Source organism: Alosa sapidissima, chromosome 16, assembly GCF_018492685.1.
Source record: "Alosa sapidissima isolate fAloSap1 chromosome 16, fAloSap1.pri, whole genome shotgun sequence".
Classification (NCBI taxonomy): domain Eukaryota; kingdom Metazoa; phylum Chordata; class Actinopteri; order Clupeiformes; family Clupeidae; genus Alosa; species Alosa sapidissima.
In genome coordinates this window covers 13,866,263-13,889,102 of record NC_055972.1, presented here as the reverse complement: position 1 = coordinate 13,889,102, position 22,840 = coordinate 13,866,263, and the positions used below count along the sequence as shown (strand labels likewise).

General features: G+C 47.1%; 1 protein-coding gene across 1 annotated transcript in view; it reads right to left on the bottom strand.

Annotated features, from left to right (window-relative positions):
- LOC121684948 (WD repeat containing planar cell polarity effector) overlaps positions 1-22,840 on the bottom strand; it is a 72,096-nt gene that overhangs the window by 40,949 nt on the left and 8,307 nt on the right. The window contains exons 2-5 of the mRNA XM_042065114.1: positions 8,695-8,779; positions 5,894-5,938; positions 2,188-2,238; position 1 (exon numbers count right to left, since the gene is read on the bottom strand). The exon at position 1 is cut by the window's left edge and continues 70 nt beyond it. Coding sequence (XP_041921048.1) covers position 1; positions 2,188-2,238; positions 5,894-5,938; positions 8,695-8,755 — 158 coding nt within the window. The 5' untranslated portion in view covers positions 8,756-8,779. The remainder of the gene's footprint in view (positions 2-2,187; positions 2,239-5,893; positions 5,939-8,694; positions 8,780-22,840) is intronic.

The following is a 22,840-nucleotide window of genomic DNA, read 5'->3' as shown; positions in this document are numbered from 1 at the left end:
CCTGCATGGGTGGGGGGGGACAAAGTTCAAAGGTTGTGTAACCCGACAATCTCTCACAGAATGTGCAAAGTCATGCGCACAGTCATTCACAAGGAAACATAGAAAAGGAGAAATGGTGTTTTTGTTTTCCAAGGAAACGCAGGTCTTGACCCTTCCGTGTACCCTTACTGAGGTCAAGGTAGAAATGAAATCAGACTGACAGGTAAATATTAAAACACGTTTTTGACAAACAAGGATTGTGCTTCCAACAAAAAGAACATAGTAGGCTGACACATTGAATGTGCATGGTATTTAAAATACTTTAGTTTAGTGGTAGTAACATTCTATGATATGCACTTACAATGTTTAGTGATAGTAACATTCTATGATATGCACTTACAATGTTTAGTGATAGTAACATTCTATGATATGCACTTACAATGTTTAGTGATAGTAACATTCTATGATATGCACTTACAATGTTTAGTGATAGTAACATTCTATGATATGCACTTACAATGTTTAGTGATAGTAACATTCTATGATATGCACTTACAATGTTTAGTGATAGTAACATTCTATGATATGCACTTACAATGTTTAGTGATAGTAACATTCTATGATATGCACTTACAATGTTTAGTGATAGTAACATTCTATGATATGCACTTACAATGTTTAGTGGTAGTAACATTCTATGATATGCACTTACAATGTTTAGTGATAGTAACATTCTATGATATGCACTTACAATGTTTAGTGATAGTAACATTCTATGATATGCACTTACATGACAAATGTACAGTATCTCTTACTACCTGCATAAGTACAATGTGACAAGGACAAACTATAAAGTGGGCACAATAATTTAATGTGCATTTTCTCCAATTAGGTTACTGGATTTGCCCAAGGAAAATAAGTTTTATTCAAGAAGCCCTCAAAAAGTCCTTGTAGTGGCTTACCGGAAGGGGAGAAACTCAAAAACGCTACCATAACATATTTAATACTCCACTTGAAGACAACTCGTTCCACACACAAACCTCTGTAATTTCCCATAAGGTCCCTAGTTCCCTCTCTCCCTCCAGTGCAAACGGTTTTAAAAAAAGTTAATTGAATTCTCGGTTGAGTTCTGGCTGTGCATATACATTAGCATTAATATAGCAGAGGTGTGTGTGTGTGTGTGTGTGTGTGTGTGTGTGTGTGTGTGTGTGTGTGTGAGGAGTGAGGGGAGAAGGAGGAGGAGGCCTGTTTTTTAAAGATGGCGTAATCAAATCCAATCTGTTTTTTAAACCATTAAGAAACACCCCCTCCCTCCCCTACTCACTCTCTCTCTCTCTCTCTCTACTTCTTTCTTTTCGAGCGGGAAAGCGAGTAAATAAATGCATGTAAATGAGGGACTGTGGGAGAAGGGGTGGTGGTGTGTGTGTGTGTGTGTGTGTGTGTGTGTGTGTGTGTGTGTGTGGTGGGGGTATGTGAGAGAGTGGGGAGATGCAGAGTTGGGGGGGCCGTGTGTTTGTCTCCTGATAAGGGTGTTTGCATTCTCCTCCTGGGCGACTGGGGCCACTCCAGACCAGGTTGAGTGACTGGGAGTTATTCCTGGAAGATGGCCATACTTGTATTAGAGCCCTAATGGAGCTGCAAGGTGTATAGTCTAGTTTTCTGACTGACTCAGGCCTCCTGAAAGGGGAAGAGGAGGATGAGAGAGAAAGAAAGAGAGAGAGAGAGAGAGAGAGAGAGAGAAGAGAGAAACAGACAGACAGAGAGAGAGAGAGAAAAAAAAGAGTGACGCTAACGGGCTCGGAACAGTTGTGGTGAGCCGCAGTCGAACAGGGCCGGCGTGGCCTTCTCAGAGGCAGGCTGCTGTGGCTGCAGGAGGGAGAGAGGAGAGCTGGAGTTGCGCTAATTACTCCCCCAGACTGCTCTCTTGCCGCTCCACAGCTGAAGGGAGCAGACATAACAAACGGGAGACTGAACACGGCGTAACGAGCCCAGCCAATTGTCATCTGCTAATTTTTTATTATTTTTTTTTAAAAGCCCTCGTCGGAGAGCCTACGCTGTGGGTTTCGCCAGGCAGGTCTTACATGGTGTGTGTTTTTAAATCTTTTCCTTTTCCTTTTTCTTTAATTTATTACGGTGATGTCAATTGAGTTGCCTTTGAACTGGCAGCCAGCTGATGAATAAGATTAAGCCGTGTGACATCTTACTTACTCTCCAAAAACTGCTGCTTCTCGCCGAAGTAATGGTGAGCCGGCAGGGCAGCTGTGAGGGGAGAGAGGAGACGTTAGATTAAAAAGAATAAAGAAATGAATGAAATTACATACTGAGAATAACACGATGATGAGGGAGATTATTGCTAGCTTTCGCCTATGGTTGTGAATACTATTGAATGGCATTCCACTGTGTGTGTTTGTGTGAGTGTGTGTATTCCATCTGTGTTTACACATTCAGTTCCACGGTCAACTCTGAGGGTTCTCTCAGCATATGGACTCAAAGCGTGTCACTCTTTGAATCCATGAATCTGGCAATGTAATAGGCTAGCCAATGTGAGAGGAAGTGCTAGCCCAAACTGTCAGTGCAAGCGTGTGTGTGTGTGTGTGTGTGTGTGTTTGTTGGCCCATTTGTGAGAGTGTGGGCAAGTCAACATGAGTGTGTGTTAGCCTGAGTGGTTATGCAAACCCATGTGTGAGTGTGTGTGTGTATCTTTGTGCTTCTGCGTGTGTGTGTGTGTGTGTGTGTGTGTGTGTGTGTGTGTGTGTGTGTGTGTATATCTGTGTGCTTGTGTGTGTGTGTGTGTGTGTGTGTGTGTGTGTGCTAGCGTAAGTGTCAGTGTGTATGCTAGCCCATATACGTAAGTGTATGTGTCTTAGCCTACAGTATGAGTGTGATTCAGAAGAGCCGTGAAACAGTGAGGGGTGACTTGGCTAAAGCCTGGCCCTGGAGCTCCGTCAGCGCCTCCACCTCCTCCTCCAGCACGAGAGCCACGCCCTGCCCCGGAGGTGCCCAGCCAAGAGTCCTCCTCAGCCGGCCTCACTGCACAGGAAGCCCTGCCTGGCTGCGGGGACCTCTGGCTGCTCGGGACACTTCCAGGATTACTGGCATTAATCAGATAGAGGGGACATTATGATACAGCGCCGGCCCAGGCTGCTTCAGTGACAGGGGGCCAGGGGCTGGCCGAAGGGGGTGAAGGGGACAGCAAGAGGGAGGCCGGCTCTTTCTGCTCAACACCATGAGGTTGGGTCGCCCTCTGGTGGTAGCTGGGGGAAGTGGCTAGACATAACATAGCCAACTCCGGTTACAGCAAGCACATAGATGTTCAGTATTTTTGTGCAATGGGTACATTTACAAACATTACCTAAAAAGACAGGACCTTGAAAAGACAATACCACAAGAACATAGAAGAGAACTACCAAATGTCAAAATCAGATGCAGTTGACAAAACAATGCATAAACCATGACTTGCAGCAAAGACCAAACTGCCAAAAATAATATGCATTCACTAATACATAAACATTACCACCAGCCTTCTCTTATAAACTAATCAAGAGTCTACATTATCTTAATTATACGATATTTACATAAATCACAATGAGTCAGCTCATTTCAATCCATCCAAAGTCAGTTTTTCATCTCCTCCTCCGGGTTCTTCTCTCTCTCTCTCTCTCTCTCTCTCTCTCTCTTCCTGCAACCCCCTCTTCCTATCCTCTGCTCTCCTCTCCTCCCTCTTTCACTCCTTTATCGTGGCACGCTTTTGTAATCCATCGAATTAAAACGGATTTTTGGAGAACGAGACCGTCCTCGCGCCACAGTGGACTGGCGTGCTAGAAAAGAGCACTAGACTGATGGAGGAGCCATTGATGAGTGAAGAAGGGCGGGGGGGGGGGGGGGGGGGGGGGGTGAGATAGTGTGAGTGTGTGGGGGGGGGGCAGGGGGGTAGAGAAGGAAGACACATATACAGAATACACACAAAGATACATACACACATACAGAACACACTGATGAGTGGAGCTTGACACTGCTTTAATAGAGGGAGGCCTTTTCTAGTCACTGACAGTTATCAGATGGAGATATTTATCAAGTAAAATGCTGAATTATAATGAGAGGGGACATACATTTTGTTTAATGAAACCAGTTATTTCTATTTTGTCACATCAAGTCAGAAATGACCTAAGATTGCTGCATTTTGTCTCAAAATGACTACATTAAGCTACAGCAAACCAATCCAGATAAATGTTAGCAAACATTGGGCCCATCATGTCATTGCAGAATACCATGGTTTGTTGCAAATATAACTGTTTGGAGGGCACAGACATCCAGACATCGCACAGCCCCCGCAGTCTGCACTGCTGACGGCCACACACACAAAAAAGAAATCAAATCGGCGAGGCTGTTTTTTCTTCAGCAGGTTAATCCTTTCATTAATATTTCAGAACATACACCATAGGAGTACTATAAACAGCATTCTTTTTTATAGCTTTTTTCATGGATCTAATAAAGTTTTTTTTATAAGTCACAGAAGTTTTACGAAGGCTAGATTCTAAAACCTAACAACGTAGGACCTTGTTTGCCAGTCATATAATATACAATACAATTCTAAAATATGATATGGGCCACAAAGCTCCAGACAGACAAGGCTTCAGTTAACTGTGCAGTATGACACAGTCTTACACCAATAGTAAAACATCTCAAAGGTAACTACCACAGACATATTTCAAATGGTGATACTTTCTAGTGATAACAAAAATTCCACCCCAATAACAAGCATATTTTGTGCAAGGCTGCACTGCACCCATTTTGTTTGTGCATCACTACACAATAAATACCGAACAAACACAGACTAAAGAGTAAACAGAGTAAAAATCGATCAGTTCTGGATGCTTGAGAACTCCCTTTTTTAACTGGGTTTGCTCAAGCAAACAAAGGTATAAATCCTGGTTCTAATCATCTCTCATTAGCTTCCATCTCGCTGGCACGCTAAGCTGTTTGAACCGTTTCTCCCAGAGGCCGGCGCGGCTGAGGAGAGGAGGTCTCTGGAGGAAGGACCCCGCGAGCACCGAGCGGCGGCCTGTGAGGTCACTGTCTAAAGCAGATTACACCGCAGCAGAGGGCATTGTGCTGAGAATCAATTAAAGCCTTGCGTTAGAAAGATACTAGTGAGAGAGAGAAAGAGAGTGGGGGGAAAATAATATCACAAGCAAATTAGCCACTTTTGGCCACCATTGTGTTCTGGTCAAAATGAAAGAGATCGAGCTGCGTCGAGCAGCCCCATCTTACAGAGGGTCCGTTTTGTGCAGTTGGAACTTTCACAGATGTCTCTCTCTCTCTCTCTCTCTCTCTCTCTCTCTCTCTTTTCTTTCCTGGCTGGGTTTAGTGATGATGAGCTGATCACAGAGATGCTAATAGGGAAGGAGGTTTCGCTTCTGCTTGACACGGAGGGCTGTGGCCCTCGGATACAAGAGCCCCCAGGGGTTCTTAAGAGGCTACAGACCCTGGCAGGGTGTCGGCGCAAACACACAGAGGAGAGATGGAGAAAGAGAGAGAGAAAGAGAGAGAGAGGGAGGAGGGGAGAGAGAGGGAGGGAGAAAGAGAAAGAGGAGGGAGAGAGAGGGAGAGAGGGAAGGGGGAAAGAGGGAGGGGGATGAGAGAGAGAGGGTGGATGGGGGGAGAGAAAGACATACAGAGAGGAAGAGAGTGATGAGGAGGGACAATCTCACAGCAGAGGAGAGGATTGTGCTGTGTGTGCATATGACACAGTGAGCGGGAGATTGACAAGGGAGGGAGAGCAAATGAAAGGAGGAAGTGTGTACTGTGCTAAGGTAATTAACACTTAAGGAGGCGCTGTATTAGTCCAACCAGGAAACACACACACACACACACACACACACACACACACACACACACACACACACACACTCACCTGGCTCGCCTTTGTCATAAAACTGGTACGTGCCAATATCCGTGTCTGTGGAGGTAAAGAAGAGCATGCAATATTAAAGAACAAATATGCAAGCAAGAGAGAGAGCAGGAGAGAGAGAGAGAGAGAGAGAGAGAGAGAGAGAGAGAAAGAGAGAGAGAGATGGAGAGAGGGGGATAGAGAGATAGAGAGACAGGTAGAGAGCGAGAACTCAGAGAGTCAGAGAGGGGATGGGGAATGAAAAAAAGAGAAAGGAGGCAAGAGAGAAATGAACAGTGTGCTGTCAGAAGTGGACAGATCAGCAATTTCGCACCGCAGGATAAACAATCATTATCTGCCTGTGTCCAGTGCCATCTGCCGGCTCTCAGACAGAGATAAGAACAGAGGGAGGAGAATGGGCTGGTGTGTGTGTATGGAATGTGTGTGTGTGTGTGTGTGTGTGTGTGTGTGTGTGTGTGTGTGGGGGGTCTGGTTGTTGGGAAGGAGAGGGTGGGCAGAGAGAGTGGTATTAATAAAGACAGGCACATATGACTACACCCCCTCCCCCCTCTTCAGTACACAGACACACAGACACAGAGAGTTGGCTTCTCCTGAACAGGCCTCCATGGGTAGAGACACCCAGGTGAGGGTGCCTACCCCCTGCTTCCTGCTACCAAACTACGGAGATTAGCCCTTTCACTGGAGTCATCACTGGAGGATTGGTACAGGGGGAGGTTTTCATAGTGAATCTGTCCTCCAAATACCCCCCAATCATCCCCATGTCTCTCACTGCTTAACTGATCATCTCTGTCTAGAAGTGCAAACATCTGCTCTTGAGAACCTCTGGTAGGGTATGGTCAATTCAATGTGACCTATATAATACGCTCTGCGTGCTTTATGTGTATGTGCACTCTGTTTTCAAACACAGCCATTTAGTCCTCAGGACTTCTGCAAAGGCAAAAAATGTAAAAAATATTACTATCACAAGGCAAGTCAACAGCAAAATAATTGAAATTCCTCAGATAGAAAATGTAAACAGTTGCTATTACATTTGCTTTACATTGGTCTGCTCCATCTGAATGTGGGCATGTGTGTGTGTGTGTGTGTGTGTGTGTGTGTGTGTGTGTGTGTGTGTGTGTGTGTGTGTGTGGATGAAAACACTGCTATTGTGATATAGGTGCTGCTATCTGTCTGCACAACACTTCACGCTCTGAAGGCCCCTTCCTGATTTTCTTTTTTTTCCTAGGACATATTGACCTCCTCCATCCAAGATAACAAATATAGAAGGTGTAGAAAACCAAACAAACAAACACACACACACAAACACACACACACAAACACACACACACAAATATACAATTGCTCAGCGTTCCAGCATCAACCACTCTGTGGGGAGATTCGGCGGGCCCTGGACACTATCAGCTCTGGAGCAAAAACGCCCAGCAGACTGTGAAAGGGCAGCCGCACGGGGGGAGGGCCGAGGGAGCGAGGGGAGGGGAGGGGAGGGGAGGAGAGATGGAGACGACGAGGGGTAAAGTCATACAAAAAGAAGTGAATGTTGCACAAAGATGGATAGATAGTGACACAAACAAAATGTGTGTGTGTGTGTGTGTGTGTGTGTGTGTGTGTGTGTGTGTGTGTGTGTGTGTGTGTGTGTGTGTGTGTGGTGGGGTTTGGTTGAGGATGTGTTGGTTGGCAGCAGAAACACCTATCAGCAGCTGCTCTTGACCTCTGAGGTAAAGCCGGAGGGGATTGTGGGTATTCAGCGTTGTGTTGAGAGAGATGGACGTGTGGGACCGTCACACTTGCGTCACCTCATAGTGGGCTGGTCTGCTCTTTTGTACGTTGTACTTTGTGTGTGTGTGTGTGTGTGTGTGTGTGTGTGTGTGTGTGTGTGTGTGTGAGAGAGAAAGATGGAAAGCACCCCTCCGACAATCGCCAAGGCGTAAAGAAAAACATGGGGGCTCCCTCGGCCTGTCTCCTGACAGCATGCTGAAAGAGGAGGCCACTAACAGGAGAGGAGAGTGCTGATGGCTGAGAAGCTGCCGCGCTCCTCCAGCCTTTTAACACAATAGGGGGGATTTGTTTTCCTTTCTGAAGGTGTCAAACACCTACAATGAGACAGTGTGCACACCTGACACATCTCTGCTGCAGCAGAGGAAGGCAAAGACATCTCAACATCTCTGCTGCAGCAAGGAAAGCAAAGACATCTCAACATCTCTGCTGAGGAAAGCAAAGACATCTCAACATCTCTGCTGCAGCAAGGAAAGCAAAGACATCTCAACATCTCTGCCTCTGCTTCTTCATGTAGCAGTTATCAGGTTGACTAGAACTAGGTTGTTGATGCTTGATTTCATCTCACCCTAACTTACTCTAGTTTAATAATAATAATAATAATAATAATAATAATAATAATAATAATAATAATAATAGTAATAATAATACAATGATTATTATTATTATTGTTATTGTTGTTGTCATTATTACCATTATTATACATTTATTACTGCGCACATTCTGCAATGATGTCAGAGATGATGAATGATGAACTACCTGCAGGACTGGTCATGACAAACAAGCTGCAATTAGGTGAATGTTTGCTGAACTGCTTTGGCTCTGATTTAATTCCAGAAAAATGCTTAGTTATTGTTCAACTATGTAGTTGAGTAGCTAGAAGTAGGCCCAGAGAAGGTATGAAGGAATTCAATAACAGAGAGAGAGAGAGAGAGAGTAAGAGAGAGAGAGAAAGAACAAAAGAAAGGAAAAGAAAGAAAGAAAGAAAGAAAGAAAGAAAGAAAGAAAGAGTGGATGGGTTCATTAATTACCTTTGACATGCAAGGTGCTCCTGGAGGACCACAAGTGCAGCTCAGCCAAGCAGAACGACATCTGATTGAGGGGAGAAACCCGAGTCTGCAGAAACAAGAGGGCAAGAACCAGTGAATGAGTGGCTAGGGGAAAGGGCAGACATAACAACATGAGAGATATCAATCAGAGGACTGCCATGCCCTCACCGCTCAACAGCCAGAGAAACAGACCGAGAGAGAGAGAGAGAGAGAGAGAGAGAGAGAGAGAGAGAGAGAGAGAGAGAGAGAGAGAGAGAGAGAGAGAGAGAGGAGAGATGCAGGCCTTTTAGCCAGGTCTAGCATTTAGGTCTAATGCTTCCAAAAATGCTTTTTCAGAAGACTGATGTCTGCAGTTCCTCCAGCCCCACGCCTGCAAAAACAAGACTCAAGATGTTTCTACCATCATGGCGCTAGCAAAGAGTGTCTACAACTTGCTCTTCAGGAGGACGCTAACCTTTGCCGTAACCATTATGGTTGGAGCTGTCATCTTTGAGCAAATGTTTGACCTAGGTGAAGGTGTGATGTTCTAGCAGTTAAATTGCAGGAAAGGCAACACATCAAACAAAACTTCAAGGTGAAAGGTGAAGGAATAACTCGTTATACTATGCTATGGTTAAACCTTCACACAGTTCACACACACACACACACACACACACACACACACACACACACACACACACACACACACACACACACACACGTCATCCCCTATACATACACAAAATTCTTTTCAAAGTACCGCAAGCTATTACATCTCCCGTCAAGATGCTTTCAGCTTGCACTCAGTCAGTCCTGTCCAATCGAGCGGCCCCTGTCTCTGCCTCACCCTCCCTCCTAGCCCTGCTGCTGCTGCTGCTGCTGCTGCTGCTGCGGATCTCATCCTGGGCCGAGGCCAGGGGCGGGTGCCAAGCGGCGCTGGGCTGTGAAGGCACCTCCACACATCGGAACAAGGTGAACGCGCCTCTATCTGCACTCCGCACAGGAGTCAGGACAAGGGCCCGGCCCACTGAGCCACGGCCCACCGTCTCGCTCAATCACGCACACACACATTCACACACACACACACACACATCTAGGAATCCATATTACACACATGCGCACACATACACGCACACACCTAGAAATACATATTACACACAGACACACACACAGATTTACACAAACACACTCCTAGGAAAAATCAAACACACACACACAAGCACACATAGATGAATACACACACACACACACACACACACACACACACACATAAAAAAGTACACACACACACACAGACACACAAATGCTCAAACAAAGAAAACACCACACACACACACACACTCTCTCACAAACTAAAAACAACATGCAAAACAACTGCAAGGCTCAGTTGACAAGCTGTAACCCATCACTCTTGCACAAATGTTTATCAAAAGACTCCCTCTCCCTCAACGCATGCCATACACACATGCCCATTCAAGGCTCCGTGCCACTCGTGGTAAAAAATGGATCCTGCCTGGGAGGAAGAGAGACTTGTGCTCCTTTCTTGACACAATCTTGGCAGAGCCTCCGATCCAAATGAGAGCCCGTTTATCGGAAGGAGAAGAGTCCTCCTTCTCACACAGCAAGTTAGAGTAGCGAGTTCCGCATGTACGCTGCCGTTGGGAGCCAGATTAGATGCTCAGTGCTCAGAGACCGAGGGAGAATTCAACGACTACCACATCGCTCTCTGACGTCCACAGAGTATGAAGAGGACACAGGGCGAGAGACAGTGAGTGACATGTACGAGTAGAAATACATGCCATGTATGTGACAACCACACAAAGTATAGAGCAAAGCACTCTAGGACAACCACAGAGTATAGACTATAGAGCAAAGCACTCTAGCACAACACAATGCTGAAACCACAGAGTATATAGCAAAGCACTCTAGGACAACCACAGAGTATAGAGCAAAGCACTATAGGACAACACAATGCTGAAACCACAGAGTATATAGCAAAGCACTCTAGGACAACCACAGAGTATAGAGCAAAGCACTATAGGACAACACAATGCTGAAACCACAGAGTATAGAGCAAAGCACTCTAGGACAACACATGCATGCCACTCACATCATATATACATACATACAAACACACACCAAGCAAACACACACACCCACACATGCATATACACACACACAAACACACACACACTTTTCAGTGGAAACAGCCGAGACAAAACTTCCCAGCTTTCCCCGACCAATCCTCAGTCCAGAATGCTGACAGTGGCAGAATTACGGGCAACAAACCGGGGCTAAATTGAAGGGGAGGCATCACTGTTTTCCTGTGGCCATGTCAGAGGGTTAGCTGTTAGCGCTGAGAGTGCCATCTCTTATCTCCGGCCCTGAGACTTGCTTGAGAGAGGGAAAAATTTCTGCCTGTCACCCCCCATCCCCGAAAAAAACCTCCTCCTGACAAAATGAAAAAAAAAGTATATATATAAAATAAAACCAGATAAACCGAACAGCAGAGAAACGCTGGCCCCAGCACTGGTGCTTAACAAGTTTACTGACATAAGAGGATTCTTTCATCGACTAACCAGCTTTCACAGAAAGTCAGCTTTTTTTTTTTACCCCCATCCGCACTTTGAAGGCAACCCAATTTTGTCCCCCCACAACAGTATGAGGATATTCAATTTAGGGTTTGGTGGGCCAGATCACAGGTAGATTTTGATGAGCGCCAATTTCAAAGCAAACCCATGAAGATTTGGAAACGGAGCCTGGCGCAGAATGACACCACCCTGCATCAAATTAAAAGCGCAAAATATATTTAGGTAGGCACCTCCCGGAAATAGCTGTATAGTGTCTTTTTCATATGCATTAAAGCTACACCTTTTCAGTATTCTTTTACTTTGTCTAAATTATTCTGAGTTTGAATCAGTTGATCAGAATTCGACACGACATAGCTTGCAATAGTCGGTTTCTATTGTTTATATGAGAATTTCATGTGAGAAGTGAGATGGATGAGCAGCGCTGAGAAGCAAAAACAGGGACATTAGCACATGGGCTAATTAATACGAGTCCATTCCATCACCCACCAGACAAAGTGATTCTTTGTGTCTTCAAAGAGCCCTGTGCTCATTCAATCCCCAAACTTTCTCTCAAAGTCACCCTGCAAATCACAAGACCCCTTACACACACACACACACACAACACACACACACACACACACACGCACGCACGCACGCACGCACACAGGCGCACACACACACACACACACACACACACACAACACACACACACGCACACACACACAGGCACACACACACAGGCACACACACACACACACACACAGGCACACACACACACACACATACACACACACACACACACACAGTGTGGAGAGACAGCTGATTCAGCTGTATAGCTCCCACAGTGATAGGCCCCTGCCCCCCTTCCCTCTGCTGAAGTAGCCGTACATTAGCATGCTCAAATTGGCTTTTTTTCTTTGTCGCACGTTTGTCTCCGTGTCTGCAGACTCCCAGGGAGAGAGACCCGAGAGACACACAGAGCTGAGAGAAACTACGAGGGTCACACCGTGAAACAAATGGAACTCATTCGACATAAGCGGCATAAGACATCAGGGTTCATCTGACATAAACTGGCCATGACTGTAAAGAATGATATAAGTGTGTTTGTGACTGTTGTTGACTGTGTTTGTTGTCTGTGTTCTCACATTCAGTATATATAGTTGATACATCAACAGAACAAGAATGAGTCATGAAGCTGTTTCTTTGTGTGTATGTCAGCATAAGTGTGTATTAGGGAGCACAAACATGAGTGTGTGTGTGTGTGTGTGTGTCTATGTGATTACTTTGCCCAGGTCTCTGTTCGGGTGCCAAGGGCATCTCGTTGAGACAGCCCGTCCTTGTGAAGAGCAGGCCGAGAGGAGGGGTGGAGTAGGGAGAGTCTAATTACTTTTTTTGTTACTGCCCAAATGGGGGGAAAAAAAACAAACTATAGTTTTTTTTCCCTTACTTTGGTGCAAAGCAACACGTGATCCTTTGAACATCCTGTCAAGATTGTCATCTGCATCTGACAGGCCCGATTGAGGCTCTCTTGCTTAGGGTGTGAGACTGACTTCAAATTACACACTCTCAGTGGAGATGGATAGGAAAGAGTGTGTGAGAGACAGAAAGGGAACAGCAAGGAAAAAAGAAAAAGAGGAGAGTATAAAAGAGAGAAAGAAACAGAGAGAGAGAGACGGAGAGAGAGAGACAGAGAGGGGATAGAGAGAGACCTCCACAAAGACCAACGAGAGGGTTTGAGACTGCATTACCACCCTGCCTGGATTGCTTTTGTTCAGTTGTATGTATTTTTTGAAAATCAATGCACTCAGCGTTGTTCACGCGGGCAGTGCGAGAGGGTCTCTTTGATAGCGCACCGCGAGAGATCTCCCGACTCATCGCACAGAGCCGCGCGCAGATGATGAGTCCATTTCCTCCCGGCCTGCAGCCTCAATAGAGACCTCTCTCAGGAAAGAAATGAGCAAGGAGGAGAGTGAGCACAAGGAGGTGGATAGAGAGAAGAGAGAGAGAGAGAAAGAGAGAGAATGACTGACTCCTGGGCAGGAATGAGGGAGAAAAGAGAGAGAGGAGAGCTACAGGGAGGCTAAACCAGTTAAGACACACAATACTGCTGGCTGGCAAACACCAAATGATGTGGCGTCAACATCAGGGAGATTGTCAGTTGGAAAAAAAAAGGACGCGCACATTTAAAACATGGAGAAAAGGATGAAAACAAACAGGGATTTGTTTTCTTTTGAAGCCCAGTGTCCTCTGCTTGGACAGACTCGTCTCCCTCTGAAACCTGAGAAGGGCTCACCTAGAATAGCACACATTCTGACTTGTCACTTTTCTAAAGAACTCCTGTTTATATAGCAACTTCATACAGACTCGTCAAATGCATTTCACCACAGTGCTATCTCTCGAACACAAAAACACACTTCTCTTTGTCTCACACATGCACTAACAAGGATTTGCATCTGGGTCGACGATGTGTTCTTCTGGGGCAAATGATTTATTTCGGTTGATTGATACGGGAATCCCAGAAGTGGGTCCAGGGAAGGTCCAGAGAGTGACCCAACCAGGTCACACCGACATTTTTTTGCACTCACTAATTGGATGTGACAAAGTATGACTGATCATCTGACCAAGATGTCATAAGGAGAAGTGCAGTCTGACACATGGGTCTACACTGGCCAGAATACATGAGCACTTAAATGACACTACAACCCTCACTGGCATTTTCCCACCACATTTAGAGTCAACCGAAGACATCCATTTTGTTGACGGACAAAACAAGAATGGCTTAGAGCCGCCGAACATTTTTTTTCAAACTGTGCAATGGAATGGAATTCAACACAAATGCTATGTGCTTGATTACATCCCACAATGACTACACTACACTCAAGTGGAAGCAGCTTCTTTAACCACAATTTAATTGAAACATCATGGTCAGCTCTAGCTTTACACATTCTCCAAAGACTTTGGCCTGACTTTGAGGCGCATGGAAGTCATGCACCGTCTGAAGCACTGACACTGACACCCACATTCTATATATGAGTGTGCGAGTGTGCTGAATTGTAGAGATGGTCTATCTATGGTATAGCTGGCTGTGAGCCGTGAAGATTGCGACGGCTGCTGCCGGGTGACCCTGCGCTCCCGAGCAGCTGTCAGGCCTGAGCTAATCCCCGTCCCGGGGTGAGAGAGTCCCCTGCCTCCACCACCCCCAACCCCTGGCCGCCCCTGACCCCTTTGGGTGGGTGCTTCCATCTACCTGTCCAAACACTCTAGGCGAAGCACTGAGTTGTGTGTGTGTGTGTGTGTGTGTGTGTAGTGGGTGTGGAGGTGGATGGTTGTAAAGGGAATGGGTGTGGGGGCTCAGGTTTTGCAGTCCACCTCCCCTACCTCCACCTCACCCACCATCTTCATGCACAGGTAAAGAGGCTGCTTGAGCTTCAAAGGGAGAGGGAGCCTCTTTCAAGTCAGGCCAGAGGAGCTGGAGCGGACGATCTGGGCTGTCGTGTATGCTTTCAGCCCCTCTCCCTCTCCACCTCTCTCTCTATGTCTCTCAGGCTTGGAGAGGCGGAGAGCAGCTTGTTTTACAGGACGGACGAGGAGCGCTGTCTCACGCTCACTTGAGGTTGTGACGGAACACGGGGTTTGTGGGGGGGGGGGGGGGGGTTGGCCTTTAAGAGGCTTCTTCATACCTTTCGTGTATCTCTACTGTACTCTTCAAAGTCAGCAGAGTAGCGTTCAGATGAACACCTGAACACCTGAGAACATCAGAGAAACCACAACAAAAAACACACAGTGACTCCTCATAGGTATTTTACAGACACAACACAATTAAGACTTCTCAAAACTTAATTTGCAATTCCAGTCAAGTGCTGCTTTTGAAAGATGAGCATCTACGTCCTAGAAACATCCTCTTCTGGGTTTACATGTCGCCAACACAGCTGGTAGAAAAATAAATAAATAAAAAATAAAACAATCCATCTTTTTTTTTTTTTTTAAAAATGCAAAGCCTCTTCTTTTTTTTAACAAGGACGAGACGTTTGGGCCTTAAGGTCCCTCCAAGATTTAAAAAGGTACCATAATTGAAGCCGGGGGAAAATGACTCGTTATCTTCACCTTATCTCCTCTGCTGTCTCTGGTGCTTATTTAACAGCAAGGAGTCCAGGGCAAGCTCTGGGTGAGGAGTGGGCATTAGTATTCCAACAGGACAAGAAAGAGAAAAAGAGAGAGAGAGAGTGAGAGAGAGAGAGAGAGAGAAAAAGAGAGGTGGTGGTGGTGGGGTTCCATCAAGTCCATCAAGCCAATCTGGCGGGGCGAGCGCCCGGTGGACGAACTCGACAAGAACGTGGCACAGCTCGTTTATTTAATCAGGGCAGATTAAATTTATCGTTCCTCATTTGTCAGACTCTCGATTTAAGCAGGCCTTTATGGGCGCCCTTCACTCCTCATTACCCTTTCGCCACGCTCGCCTGCCGCCTCCAACAGCCTTCGTACATTAATGCCACTGTGAGATCAGGAGTTTCTTTTTTTGGGGTTGGGTTTTAAGTCGTTTTTGAAAGGAAAGATTGGTGAACTTGTGGAGGTGAGAGAATACAGTCCAAATTGATTCTTGAAAGGACTCTGAAGGGGGGATGAAAGAGCAAGTGTAATTTTGCCATAAAAACGCAGATCATGATGATTACTTTTCATTTTTTGACTACAAGTTAGCAGAGTGCTCCTGCCCGCACGCACACACACACACACACACACACACACACACACAAGCCAGGTGCATCTCAGACTGTGTGTTTTACCTTTATCTAACCTTCATGACCCCATTTTGAGGTCAAGCTCGCCAGGAAGGCAGTCACTTCTTGGGCATTAACAAGAAACAGATAAAACACACACACACACACATACACAGAGACATGTCCTTTCTTGACACTCACTTTTCCTCACTCCCTGCCTGTTACTCCGCGTCATCTCTGTGACCACCACACACACACACACACACACACACACACACCGGCCTGAGGGTGTGCTGCCTGAATGAGTTCAGCCCATCAGAAGTCAGAGGTGAAACTGTCATACAGGCCTGAGTGACAGCTGAAATTACAGGGCTAAAGACCTGCCACAGGTGACTAGCTGCAGACTCGGCACCCATCACACAACCATTTTAATTACACCATCACCACCACTTGCCCCCCCCCCCACCCTTTCTCTTTCTCCTTCACTCTCTCTCATTCCCTCTTTCATCCCCTCTCTTTTTTCTTGCATTGTTCTTTTTAGAAGAACCTCCTCCTGTGGTCTTGGCATGTGCAACACACACACACACGCGCGCGCGCGCGCACAAACACAAACACACACACACACACGCGCGCACACAAACACAAACACACACACGCACACGCACAAACACACACACACACGCACACGCACACAAACACAAACACAAACACAAACACAAACACAAACACAAACACGCACACAGGCAGGGACAGGCCTTTCAGGACAGGATGTAGTTTGAAGGGTTTGGACTCTGGGCCACAGCCCTAAGAGGTGCAGCACTTCCTCTGGCCTCCTCTCCCCCTGATACCACTGATGTCTCATCTGCTATCTCGCTCTCCTGTGGGCTCTGGGTTTGGAGGGGAGGGGATGAGAGAGAGAGAGAGAGAGAGAGAGGGCTGGGGGAAAAGACAACAGGCAAAGGCACAGGCCTGTTATCTCAGCCACTCTCTGCTCTGCCCCCTCGAGGGCTCAGTCTTGTACGAGCTGTACCAGGATTTATAATCAAACAGAAGAAACGCGGAAGACAAAAGGACACAGTCCGAGAGTGGAGCTGAGGGTCACGCGCCCAAGTAAAATATGTAAACACACATGCACATACGCACACACACACACACACACAGATGAGGGTAGCCCAGCAGCACCAAATGTTGAACGATAAGACTAAAGTGAAACAGGATATGTGTGAGGGTCAGGTCAGCGTGTGTGTGTGTGTGTGTGTATGTCGGTGTGTATGTCGGTGTGTGTGTTTTGTGAGAGTGTGTGTTTCGTGTGAGGGGAAGAGATGGGGGTGTCATCTCCATAACTAAACGATAACCCCAATAATGCTGGGAGGGATGCAAGCGGCAGGAGCAGAGGGAAGAGGATGGGGTAGGGGGCTGGGTGGGGGGGGGGGGGGGGGCTGGGGGTCCTTTAACAGAGGAGGTTATCGCTGGAGAAAGAGAGGAGAGAGCCAGAGCGGAGAGAGAGGAATGGCACTGAACCATGATCGGCACAAAGATAAAGCCATGAAGTAGTGCTGGTTTTACCAAACCACGAACAGGAGGGGCGTATGTGGTTAGTTCCTTTTTAACAACAACAACACACAGGCTGGATTTATGATGTGTAAACAATGATTTTACACTGTACTTTGAGGAAATAAGTTAGGGAAATTAACAGGGATGGATTACTGCACGGGCCTACCGGGCCCAGGCCCAGGGGCCCAAGGGGTCAGGCGGCCCTGAAGCCCAAGCCTTTGCATGGAATCATTGCCTCAATATCAACAAATCAGGATGTAGGCTATGAATCTGATTGAATTTAGTATTGGCCATCCCCAAAATGCACCAGAATACAGTAAATCACATCAAACAAATTAAAAAATTTCTGGGGGAGGACCCCCAAACCGCCCCTTCCACATATACGAAAATAAGTGGGGGGCCCTTAATACATCTGGGCCCAGGGGCCCGAAAGTTCATAATCCGCCCATGGAAATTAAAAAGAAACTAAATATAGGTGAACAATTTTGGTATGTCATCTAATTTCCATCCTAAATAGCTTTAAGCAGTTCCCAAGGAGTGCAGATGTTTAACATTCACGAAGGCAAGTAAGAGGAGGAGATACTCCAACCCCAGATCTGACCCCAATTTGCATCACACTAATTCTGCCTCAGTCGCCCAACTGCCCCCCCCCCCCCCCCCCCCCCCCCATCCCATCCCCTCTGCACCCACTGCACTCGAGAGAAGAGTCCCGGCGTCCATGTCCTCAAGAGGAACACATCTCAACCCACAGTGGGAGAGGAAAGAAAAGACAGAGTCAAGCATTGCTTAGGGGCTGGACAATGTACTGTCTCCGTTGAGGGTGTAGGTGTGTGTGTGTGTGTGTGTGTGTGTGTGTGTGTGTGTGTGTGTGTGGGGAGCTCTCTTCTGTGACATGGTGGTGCCATTGAAGATGGGACAAAGAGGCGCCAGCCGCTGTTCTGAAACACTCCACTCTGGAGGGAACACCCTCCACACACACACACACACACACACACACACACACACACACACACACACACATGCGCACGCCCACGCGCACACACACACACACACACACACACACACACAATCACTGTGGCCTCCCAGCCAGGAGTTTCCCGCGAGAGAGGACCGCCATTCAGCCCCAGCAGCCGGTGAAAAGGAGATGACGGACAAGCAGAACAAAATGAGCTAAAGGTAATACTATTCAGCCACAGAGACAGGTACAGTACGTGTGTGTTGTGTGTGTATACCACTGGTGTCAATCAAGGAGGGCCAAAACCAAGTCGGGCCCAGTGAGTGACGGGGGCTGTGGGGCAAGTCTGGCAGTGGAGAGAGAGAGAGAGAGAGAGAGAGAGAGAGAGTTAGGGAGGAGACGAAGGTGGAGATGGGGGAGTAAAACGACAAGGAGGGCGGAGTGTGAAAGAAAAGAGTTTAGAAAAAGATTGGGAGGGAAGAGGATTCGAGCGTGATTGTTGTCACAGGCACAAGAATAGGGGCCACGCAGAGTTGAGGAGTTGAAAAGTTGAAAAGTTCAGGCGCAGGAAAAAGTAGATGTGGAAGACTCGCCCTGGAGATAAACGGTGAACATGAAGAGGGAAGCTTTGTGCAGTCAAGAGTTTCAAAATACAACATACCTGCAAGACAAGCAAACGAAGAAAACTATTTTTGTGCATTTTACATAGCATATTAGAGAGCTAAATTATTTAAGAACGATATAAAATAAACCTTCTGTACCCGTTAAAACGTGCTGTTTTGATGAAAGGGGCACTGTTTGTTGTGTGACAGCTATTGTGGCTTGTGGTTTCAGTCATGAGCAGCAGTGAGCATGCTGGGGGGGTTGGGGTGGTAGACTGGAAGGGGCGCGTCAGCCTCACGTATGCCAGCCAGGTCGGATTAGCTCCTGTTTGACACCCTGCCATGGGCTTCCAGGCCTGACGAGCCGCACACAGAGCCACAGAGCCATCGCGACCAGCCATCTTATCAGCTCGCTGCCGTGTGGCCTCCCCAGTAGCCCATTATACAACCGCCCCACCCCCACCCCCACCCCCACCACCCCAACCACCATCACCTTCACCATTACTACTACACTGCCCGCACCCCACCTCCCCAAAACCCAAACACTAACATCTCTGCTGTTTCCCAATACTGAATCTCATCACAGACTCCCTTTAAAGCAGTGTTTTTCAACCTTTTTTGTGCCACGGCACACTTTTGACACTTAAAATGTCCCACGGCACACTAACATCCTGTGTGAAGAAAAAATAAACATACCATAGCCTAAAATTTCAAATAATACACAGATACAGCCTTATTATGGCTTCTATGCAAGACCTGCTCAATAAAACAAGCACTCTGTTTCATTTGTAGGTGACTATATCTAATTTAATTGTTGTTATGAACTGGATATGTGATGATTCTGTGAATACTGGATATGGGGCCCCCGTTGTACAATGCCTGCATACCACAAATAGTGCAATCATACAATCAATGAGAGCATGTGGTTATAAGTTCTTTGATGCAACAGTTGCTTTTCTGGACCAGTGAGTGACATTTGGGTAATTTTCTGCGGCACACCTGATGATCTCTCAGGGCACACTAGTGTGCCCCGGCACAGTGGTTGAAAAACACTGCTTTAAAGCACAGTTTACACACACACACACACAGGCTTGCACGATCACCTCCGCGATCAGAACTTGCGGAACTTGCGTGGCATCAGCACAATTTTCGGGGTCCGGCGCTAATGATGACTCCGGGTAGCTGACACTGCACAGATAAGCGCAGCGCACTGCCCGCCCGCATCCCCACTTGTCAAGCTTTGCTGCGTGCGTCTAGGGCCGTCCGCAGGTCGGGGAGCTATATCTTCGCCCACGGACAGAGTGGCCGAGGTTAATAGGCAGGCCGAGCCTGATTGAATTTATCAGGACGCCCGGGAGCCTGGGAGAGAGAGGCGCGAGTCCCATTAGCGCTCGGCAGCAAACACCAGCAGCAATAAGCACGAAGGGACTAAGAGACTGGCGAGCGCACTAAAGAAGCCCTAAGCACATCTGCAAACGTCATTAAGAGGAGGGGGGGGGGGGGGGGGGGGGTCGGAGGTGGAGAAGCAGGGAGGACGGAGGCGAGTGGAGGAGAAACGCCATTTAACCAGGTGTTTACCCAGAGACCCCGAGCAGAAAGACAAACAGCTGGGCCTAGGAGTAATGACTGGACTCGATTAGAAAGAGCTGAGGAATTCCTTCTGGTCCTTGAATGGGAATGCTAGCGCTGTTGTTCCCTTGCTAGCTGTAGAGGTTTTATCAAAGAGAGAGAGAGAGAGAGAGAGAGAGAGAGAGAGAGAGAGAGGGAGAGAGGGAGGGGAGAGAGGGTGTTTGTTGTTTTGCGTCAGAAAGACCTCCTATGTAGGAATGTGAAAGGATATTTGGTAAAATATCGACTGAGGACAGAGGCTCAAGGAGATCCACAAGGACTCCACAACTCCAGGTGGCTTTCTGTCAAAGTGTCCACCCGTCACCGGGAGGGTGGCTGCTGTCACCGTGGCCGTGTCTTTGTTTTTGTTGTTGGATTTACTTCTTCTAATGCTCCCACTAACGCCTGCCGCAAGAAAGGTTTTACCTAGCGGCCTTTGACAGGAGCATGTGGAACACCGGGACCCTGCAAAGCGGCGAGTTGCCAAAAGGTCAGGAGAATGTTCCAGACTTCACAGCGCCTCATTACCTGGCATCCGTTGGATGCCGTCAGAAAAAAGTGACATCCTGTCAGTCAGGAGGGACAGGGGAAAAAAGCATTTGAGGCCACTGTGACCATTGCACAGCAGAAGTTGGCCTCTCTCTCTCCCCACCTTTCCCCTTTTCTCTCACTCTAATTCTTCTCTCTTTTCCTCTCTCTATCTCTCTCTCTTGTTTCGTTATGGTGGCATCTCTAGGGGAGAAACCTTGTTTGACCTTGTTCTTATTCCCTTAACCACAATTGAACAGCGTCCACAGAAACACTCAGATGCCAAACAACATGACTCCCTGCATTCAGCGTTTGGACATAATGGGCAAACTTGGGTGACCCGTAAGCTTGTAGTCTCCACGAGGCAAATCTCCACAATCTTAAGCCATGAGCAATGCCCTCTGCATGTGGGCTGATAAAATTCCCGTCCGTTGAGCAAGAGTCAGAGAGTCATGTGGCTCGTTACTGTTGCCCATGAAGACGACGAGAGGACACAGAGAGTGCTTTAAGCTGTAATGGCTCTTCACACATCCATGATCTTTAAGGTGAGGGGAGGGGAGTTGACGTATCCGACGGTGACAGCGGAGTCCAGTCATTCTAATTTGTGAAATAAACGAGGGTGGGGGTCACATTTTTCCACATGACCTTTGACTTTTTCCACCCATGCCCTGTATAGGAGGCTTGGAAAAAAATGTGCACAGGCTGGCAGGAGCAGAGCCCGGCAAAATTCCCAAACACCTGGACCCTCTCCATCTGACAGGCAGCCTGAGTGCCCAACCATGCGTGAAAACTTCCCATCCAATACTCCTCAACGAGCCCAATCATTTCACCACTTTGGTGGATGAGGCCTCCGGTTCCCCACCCCCGCTCCCCTTATGCCTGTAACCTCACCACCCAACCCGACATACAAAAAAATAGAAAGCATTCTCACTCAGCCCCCCCCCCCCCCCCAACACACACTTCAACAATCGTACTTGATGCTTTATTTGACCTCGGGATTTCTCAGATACACATACACATGTCTCCTTTTCTCCTCTTCTGAAGAAAGAAAATCTTCAAATGCCGGCTGATTTCCCCGGGTCAACTGTGACAATGGCGGGGAAGTGCATTGCAGCATCAAGTCCTGTCTTGTTAGATCCTGTATCCTCTTTCCCCCTCTGCTTGCCCATAGGGGACAGGTCCTGTGTTGAATATTCACTGGCAGTTAAAGTATTAAAATGACTCAAAGGAGAGTAGAGTTTCATGTTTCAAAAAGAAAAAAAAAACAATGAGGCCATGGAATTCTACGGCTTATAAAAATACCTACTGTGTGAACCATTTAAAAACAAAGCCAAACAACGGCTTTCTCTAGCTTTATACCATTTTCTGTACATCCTCTAGTCGACATATGAAAAATTCGCTCTGGCTTTTGGGTGATTTGACACAGGGATCTCAGCATCTCCTCCAGTGCGATGACGTTACCTTTAGTACCCCGTGTCTCTCGCTCCCGGCAGACTTTCTTCAAGCTCTGATTTCACCTGGCATGTTTCCAACAAGCTGCCATATGTACAGCGGTTTGGTACCTTTGTTAGATGCACCGTATGACACCCACTTGTGCGCGTACACAGGACGTGACCA